This window comes from Carya illinoinensis, chromosome 2, assembly GCF_018687715.1.
Source record: "Carya illinoinensis cultivar Pawnee chromosome 2, C.illinoinensisPawnee_v1, whole genome shotgun sequence".
Classification (NCBI taxonomy): Eukaryota; Viridiplantae; Streptophyta; class Magnoliopsida; order Fagales; family Juglandaceae; genus Carya; species Carya illinoinensis.
In genome coordinates, this window is record NC_056753.1 from 32,827,878 (window position 1) to 32,835,865 (window position 7,988).

The following is a 7,988-nucleotide window of genomic DNA, read 5'->3' on the forward strand; positions in this document are numbered from 1 at the left end:
ATAATGTATATTAAAGAATGAAATAATTTTAATGAGATGAAATTTTCTTCTCTCTCAAAATTTTTTTATATTTTTTTAAATAAAAAAATCATAAATATGCAAACTGGTACACAAACTTACTTGTAACAAAAATCTTTAATAAAATATCTCATTTCACGAACCGCATAACCAAACAAGTCGTTAATGATTAATATGCTACGCAAGAATGTATTTAACGGACACAGGCCGAAACTGAGAGATAAATTACACGCAAGCATATTCCAAAACTGCAAAACCTAACGGTCCACGCGTTGAAACGCCCCCCCGGGCTTCGATGCCATTTCCCACTTTCCTGAGTTTCCTCTCTACCCTTTTCTTTGATCTCGTCCTCTTTGATTGGCAATATTATCGCGGAAATCGGTATCGGGGAACCGGGCGAAATTCATATCGCATTAATTGAATGATTGATTTATTGACTTAAGTTTTGATATTAGATTCTGGTTGATAACGAAGTTCTGATGAACCTTTCTGAGCTTTCAATTTTATGTGAATGAGACTGGAGGTTCGTCGAAATGAGCTCGCAGAGGCATCAGGTGACGGCTCGGGAACTCTTCGGGGAGGGCAAGAAGCCGTTTGTGGTCCTGGCCATATGCGTCGCCGGATTGTCATACCTCATGTCCTGTACGTTTTTTTGCCCCACTTTTATTTCGCTGAAAAATATGATCATGTTTTGTACTATCTCAGTTGATATGTTTTGAGTCAGTTATAGGAGAATTATGCTTTCTTTTTTGTCATAGTTTACGTTAAGCTTGTTATTTGATTCTATGTGTCCGTTGCAATCGGTTACTTCGGGGACTTGCTTTTTGATTCTCTGTTGTGTTTCGATGAGTTTGGTAATGAACATTGGAATAAGGAATGGGCAACGATTCCTCTTCTTCTGTTAGAATCTTTGTTAGTGGCTCGTAATTCGTGTTTCCTTACAATCGTGAGCATCATGTGTATTACGCATGCGCAAGTACCAAAAAAAAGTATATTGAGGTTACGAAGAACTCAATGCGAGTTTCAGCATGTGCTTGGTGCATTGGAAGTGATAAATATTTTGGACGAAGGCTCCATGTTACTTGATAGATGTTTCACCATGTGCTTAAGATACTTGTCAAGTTTCTCCCTCATTTGGGAGATTAATCTTTCATGCGTCATTTGTTGAGTATGAGCTTCACGTTTTCTCTTGCATTGGTATGAATTGTTGTTATTGTTCTTATACCAGTGACAAGCCCCTCAATTTGGGTCAACTTGCCTGCTGCCGCCTCCTTAATTATTGGCTTGCGTTATATATCTTTGGATTTCGACATGCGGAGAAAAGCTGCAGCATACAACAGCAATCCATCCTCAGCAAATACTCTTCCTCCAAAGATTCCTCTTGAATTACCTAAAAATGTTGAAAAGTCTGAATGGAGAAGCAAAGTGAATTCTCCTGTTGTTGAGGATGCAATAGATCACTTCACAAGACATCTGGTTTCTGAGTGGGTTACAGATTTCTGGTACTCTCGCTTGACACCTGATAAAGAGGGTCCGGAGGAACTGTTGAACATCATGAATGGGGTTCTTGGGGAAATTTCTGCACGCATTAGGAATATAAATTTAATTGATCTACTGACAAGGTTTTAATTCCCAAGATGGCACACACCATTTCTCCCTGATTTTTTATGGTTTCCTTTTATTTAGAAGTTGATTAACTGGGGAACTAATTTTCCAAGAATGGTGCAGGGACCTTATTAATCTTGTTTGCATTCACTTGGAGCTTTTTCGTGCAACTCAAGTGAAGATTGAAAAGCAACATTCAGGATTGCTAACAATCGAACACCGAGAAATAGAACTAAGACGCATCCTGGCTAATGAGAACAAATTGCACCCAGCTCTGTTTTCGCCTGAAGCTGAGCACCAGGTTGTTACTTTCTTCTTTGCTCTGGAGATTATGCTGAACTCAGTGAATTTGTAGGTTGTACCTGGAAATATAAATAATATGGTTTCTTGACCTTATGTTCTTTCCAACTCCAATTGTGGTTACGGTGCATTCTCTACCCTTTGTTCCCAGGTTTTGCAGCATCTGATGGATGGTCTTATTTCTTTTACATTCAAGCCTGAAGATCTGCAGTGCCTTCTCTTCCGTTATATAGCCAGAGAGCTTCTAGCTAGTGCAGTAATGCGACCTGTCCTAAACCTAGCAAGTCCGAGGTATGTGTTGCTTCCCTATTTGCTTATTTATATTGTCACATCAACTTTCATTTTTAATCAATTTATTTATTTATTATTATTATTTTTTTTTTTGCAGGTTTATGAATGAAAGAATTGAGTCCTTAGTCCTTAATATGAGCAAAGCAAAAAAGGGAGCTTTGACAGTAGAAGGGGCATCTCAGACTAGATCAGATGAGCCTTCAAGGATTTCATCTGACCATTTTTCTAGATTCTTGGATCCTACTGTTACTGGTGTTGAACTTGTGCCGTTAAAAAATAATCAGTCTAGAACCACTACTAATGCATCATTAACAGATCATGTGAATGGAAATAAAGATGCACTGCTTTCCCTTGATCCTCAATCAACCCGTTCATGGGACTCATTGCCCTTCAACTTCCAAACATGTGATGAGAGAGGTATTCAGCGGCATTGCTCAGGAGGAGAATTGGGAGACACGTTAGATCTGATTTCCTGCAGAAAGGATCAAGCCCTTACTCCTGAACATTTTGAGAACACGAGGACAAATGGGAAAGACTATAGAAAGAAGGAAGGTGAAAATCGGGTAATTGAGCAAGTATCACAAGCAGGGAAGTCTGTTAAAGTGGATCATTCAAGGGCAATATCCAAATCGAAAGAGAACAACACTGTAACCAAGGTTAATCACTCTGATAGTACTGCTGTTCACTTTGGATGTACTGATCAGCTTTCTGTAGAAAGCTCATCATGCCCTACAAATCGGAACATATCAAGTCACTCTTCATTTATTTCATTTGAAGAAGATGAAAAGCACAACACCACGCATTTGGAGGAGGTTGAATCAGGGAGCAGTACTTCTTATACGTCAGAAGATGAAGAAAGTAGCAACGTAACAGGCCTTGATTCTCCTGGAACTAAAGTATGGGATGGTAGAGGTAACAGAAATCTGGCTCTTTCTCACATTCATCACCCACTTGAGAATTCTGAAGGCCTTATGGCAAAGAAGACTGGTAAAGGGCATATTCACTATCGAAGATTAGCTAGAACCCCATCCGGTCTTAAAAGGTCTAGACTAAGCAGTCATAAAACACACATTTGGCAGGAGGTTGAGAGAACAAGCTTCTTGTCTGGTGATGGACAGGATTTACTTAGTTCTGCCAAAGGATATGCAAATGCTGAGGACTCTAGCGATGACTGTGAGAATGAAAATTTGGGTAGAGTTCAAAGTGGAGCAGCTGCTTCTTCATCTGTGCTTCCTATACCAGAAAGTCATAGTTTTACTGTCAGTTCTCTGCAAGATACGCTGGCGGTGGCTTCATTTTTTAAGTTGAGATGTGAGGTACTTACCATAAAGCTCTGTAATTTATTTCAGCATGCTTAATTTTTAATTTTCTAATAATGCTGATATGTGTAAAGAATAGTAGTTCATTTGCTGTTGCAGGTATTGGGTGCAAACATTGTGAAGAGTGGCTCAAAAACATTTGCTGTTTATTCAATATCTGTTGCAGATGTAGATAATAACAGTTGGTCAATCAAAAGAAGGTGCTAGGATTTTCAATAAACATTGTGGTTTTATCCTTCATTGATGTATTCTGTGATTTTCTGACAAGTCAACCATGTATCATGTTATATAAATTATGGCTTCTGTAAGTCAACTTCTTTGATTTTTTTTTTCCTCATAAAAACATTACAGGTTTCGTCACTTTGAGGAGCTTCATCGGCGTTTGAAATATTTTCCAGAGTATAATCTTCATTTGCCACCAAAGCATTTTCTATCAACAGGTTTAGACGTACCTATCATTCAAGAAAGGTGTAAATTGCTTGACAAGTATTTAAAGGTCAAGCATTGAATCTCACTTTTCTTATCTTTTAGAGTATGAAAGTTAACTCTTTAGAAGATCTATCTATGTCTGAGATGTATTGGAATATCAACCTCGTTTTTCTGGTCTGTCTTTTCTTCTTGTGATGTATAAGTTTGTGCCTCATCTCTTACTGCTAGTTCTTCCAGAATCTAGTTGAAACTTCTGTTTACTCTAAGTCACATTTATTATTATTATTATTTTTTTTTATGGGTGGAGGGAGGGGGGGAATGTTTATTATCCACTCGACATATAATAATGTCCCGCCCACTAGCGATAGGAACACCCAAGGCCAACTTTTCCGCTCATCATTGTTATACCTTCAGCAATAACAACTAGACTTGGAATTTGAGTGCAGCTTACCTATGAGACCAAAAAACAAAAAAAAAAAACTCTGGTTTATGCTTTACTAGCTATTTTTATCTCCCTATGCTGGCTAATAATATTGTTGTCTGATGTTATTATCATTCATCTTCTTGTTCTTCAGAATCTCATGCAGCTTCCAAGAATTTCAGGATCAATTGAAGTTTGGGATTTTCTCAGTGTTGACTCCCAGGTTCTGTATATTCTTCTCCTCTTTGACTTAATTTTTTTTACCTTTGGTTGGAAGAGGGGTGAGTTTTGGATCTCTGCTTCTTTGAGGAGAAGTTTTATTGATAATTTTTAAATTGCAGACTTATCTATTCTCAAATTCCTTTTCTATAATTGAAACTTTGTCAGGTATATCATTTTTTAATACAACATGCCGAATTTAGGTCATATCTTTTGATTCCTTTCCTTCTCATGACTCATCCTATCTCTTCATATCTGTTGGGGGCTTTCTAGTTGACCTAGAGGATAAGCCATCAGAAAAGAGTAAAAAGCTTCCAAAGTTTCTTGGACCTACGATTGTGAGAGAAGATTTGGGCATTGAAAATAAGGAGTCCATGTTCCCGATGAAGAATAATTTTGTGACAGATGGGGGATCAAATGCAAAAGGCATGTCTCATTCTCCCGTGAAAATTCTTTGTAAAGAATTTCACATGTCATTTGTTAATTCTGATGTGATTCAGATACTAGGCAACAAAACTATGCATCTTCTCCCTCAAGCTTGGAGAACACTGTAAAAGGAAGAGATGATAATGGTTCATCTGAGTTGCTTCATGATGCTGCTGCTGACCCATTCCTTCCTACAGAGGTTAGCTCTAATTGTTGCCTTTGGAACCATTAAATAAACCAATTTCTTGTTCTGTGCTGGGTGATGCTTTCTTTAACAAAAATTTATCATTTCTGAGGTAATATATTGTGTTTGTAATACACATTTATTCTCCACAGTGGGTGCCAACAAATTTAAGTGTCCCCATATTAGATTTGGTAGATGTCATCTTCCAACTTCAAGATGGTGGATGGATCAGGTATTAAATATGTTTTTGCTTGTTAAGGTTAACAAAATCGCATCTTGATCTGATCAGTTGAATAACTTCTGCTGAACACTTATTATATTGCGTTAATAACAGGCGAAAGGCATTTTGGGTGGCCAAACAGATACTACAACTAGGAATGGGTGATGCCTTTGATGATTGGTTAATAGAGAAAATCCAGCTTCTGCGTAAGGGATCTGTTATTGCTTCAGGGATCAGGCAGGTTGAGAAGGTAACCTTTGACGCCGTTAAAGTATCTAGTTTGGATTCTAGGCTTAAGCCGGTGTGAAGTATATTTTTGTAATCTGTAATTTGATCTGTTGGTGATGGAAGATTAGATACAAGTTTGAATCCAACTATCTGCGTTGATTAAGATTAGTAGAAGGTCTATGACTGATGTGGGCTTCCATAATATAAAATAGATTCTCTGGCCTGATGGAATATTCATAACCAAGCATCCTAAGCATCGACCACCGCCACCTGTTAACCCATCCCAGAATACAACTATTGACCAACAACGCTCAGGGATATCTCCACCTATACTCACCTATGAGCAACAACAGGAGGCAGTTCGGCGTGCAAAGTTTGTTTATGAGCTAATGATTGGTAAGATCATCCATATAGCATGCTCCCCGTTATTTTCTATTTTAAGACCACATACAAATACCCGTCACTTATCCTGGAAATTCAATAGCTTTATCTTCTTCTTTTTTTTTGGAATCTAGACAATGCTCCGGCTGCCATCATAGGTCTTGTTGGTCGTAAAGAGTATGAACAGTGTGCAAAGGATCTCTATTTCTTTATTCAGGTAATTTTGATCTCAGAAGGTTGACAATTCTCTCTCGAACCATTTAATAAGCTAATTTTTGTTCACTGGCCAATGTCTATGGATTGTTTTCGCCTGGCTTTGTCACTTACTTTTTGGTTTTGTATAACCTTTTTCACACTTCATTTTTCTTTGGTCTTTTATGTTAAGGATATTAAGTTCTCAATCAAATTTGTACATCTTCAGTTAGAAAAATTGTGCCGAGCAAATAGATGGTGGGACAAGCATTTAGGTTGCCTCTACTTTGGATCATTCGTGTAGGGTGGCTCCTATTGTGCAATTAATTGGAATTACCATGCTGTAATATTCCCAGGGCATAAAGGATGCATTAGATTTTACTGGAAAAAACTGACACAAAATGTGAGAGATGTGTTGTAAATATGCACAATTTTGTCAATGTCCTTTTCACATTACCGTTTCTTTGTAATCAATACATCTCCATTCAGATAATTTGATCAGCAGATAGAGTCTCGCCGAAGCATCAGTTTTCTTAGGACCTTGAGAATTAGGTCTGGGGAGATGGGTGGTGTCTCAAAGTATAAACTACTAGGGGCATTAGGAATGGTACAAAAATAGAATCGCCATCCTTTTGGATCAGAGGGCAACATTTGAATTCTTGCAACTCCTGTGTTTCCCTAGTAATTGGGTTTTAGGGTAATAATAAAGTCGAACAAAAAAATTAGTATGCCAAGAGTCTTTATTCTTGGGATGGTGGATGGCAACTGGTAAGCGGCTTCTGGACTTAGCTGCTGACCCCCGTCCCCCGCCTTTTTCAAGAAGTCTTTATTGTTTTAGAAAAATTAGATTGGAACATATTTGTTTTGGTTTGGTTGTATTTCCACAAATATTGATTCAGGATTAAGGTATTATTTTAGTTGTTGTGTTGTAATGACTTTTCTTTTCTTTTTTTCTCTTGTGCAGTCACCCGTTTGTTTGAAGCAACTCGCTTTTGACCTTTTCGAGGTGCTGCTTTTGTCTGCATTTCCGGAGTTAGATTATGTTTTCAAGCAGTTGCAAGAAGAACGACATAAATTTGTTGAATCTGAGGGAAATTAATGGAAATTTCAGATCTGCTTTCCCCCACCCACACCATGTAGCCATGATATTAGTACAAATATATCTTTTAGAAAACTATCCTTATATCACAAAATTTCTGGAAAATTCGGTAGTCTCGGTGTGGGAGGTACGGTCCATCTATCAGGGGAGCCCACACGGATTGCGCAAGGAGTCTTCACCAGACTTTACGAGTCACACCCCTATTTCCAATCAGCAATGGGCCAATGGCAGGGGTTTCAAATCCCCAAGTGAGGCTGCAATATTCTTCATCAACAAGCAGAACAATATCTCCTCAAGACCTCGTTTCAGATAAAACTTAGCTTATTCAAATAAACGGACTGTTGTGATATACGTGTAATAACGAGGCATTCAGGATGCATTGGCCTTGATACAATCCTTCCTAATACGAGCACTGAGAAATTGAGGTTGTTTAATGGGGCTCAGGTCTTTTTGCAGGAAAACAAAAACAAATGAGAGGAGAGATATATTAAAAGGCATATTTTCTTTTTTACAAGTCAGAGGAGAGGAGTAGGAGTACATTTGAGATGAATCACAGGTTCACCAGAGGTTCAAGGACGAAGAGGAAATTATGTTTCACATGCAAACTGGAGGCAGCTTGCTGAGGGGATAGCAATTATGATTTTTTGGGTCAGGTT

The 7,988-nt window shown here is 38.1% G+C and overlaps 1 protein-coding gene across 3 annotated transcripts; it reads left to right on the forward strand.

Annotated features, from left to right (window-relative positions):
* The first annotated feature begins 233 nt into the window (after nucleotides 1-233).
* LOC122301048 lies at nucleotides 234-7,766 on the forward strand. Of its 3 annotated transcripts, none has more exons than XM_043112115.1 (16): nucleotides 234-660; nucleotides 1,247-1,640; nucleotides 1,747-1,924; nucleotides 2,075-2,214; nucleotides 2,312-3,525; nucleotides 3,613-3,733; nucleotides 3,885-4,029; nucleotides 4,538-4,606; nucleotides 4,725-4,770; nucleotides 4,876-5,028; nucleotides 5,103-5,227; nucleotides 5,365-5,444; nucleotides 5,547-5,682; nucleotides 5,873-6,056; nucleotides 6,176-6,258; nucleotides 7,198-7,766. In XM_043112115.1, exons 1-16 carry the CDS (start codon nucleotides 552-554, stop codon nucleotides 7,330-7,332), a joined length of 3,312 nt encoding a protein of 1,103 aa, XP_042968049.1. In that variant the 5' UTR covers nucleotides 234-551; the 3' UTR covers nucleotides 7,333-7,766. The 3 variants fall into 3 exon arrangements, with proteins under 3 accessions (XP_042968049.1, XP_042968050.1, XP_042968051.1); XM_043112116.1 differs by having other exon boundaries at nucleotides 3,616-3,733; XM_043112117.1 differs by having other exon boundaries at nucleotides 235-660; nucleotides 2,312-3,530; nucleotides 3,633-3,733.
* Nucleotides 7,767-7,988: the final 222 nt, after the last annotated feature.

Coding starts and splice junctions, on each gene's coding strand:
- LOC122301048 (XM_043112115.1), top strand. CDS start 552: ATGAGCTCGCAGAGGCATCAGGTGACGGCTCGGGAACTCTTCGGGGAG. Junction 1,925..2,074: donor CGCCTGAAGCTGAGCACCAG/GTTGTTACTTTC, acceptor CTTTGTTCCCAG/GTTTTGCAGCATCTGATGGA. Junction 5,029..5,102: donor TGGGGGATCAAATGCAAAAG/GCATGTCTCATT, acceptor GATGTGATTCAG/ATACTAGGCAACAAAACTAT.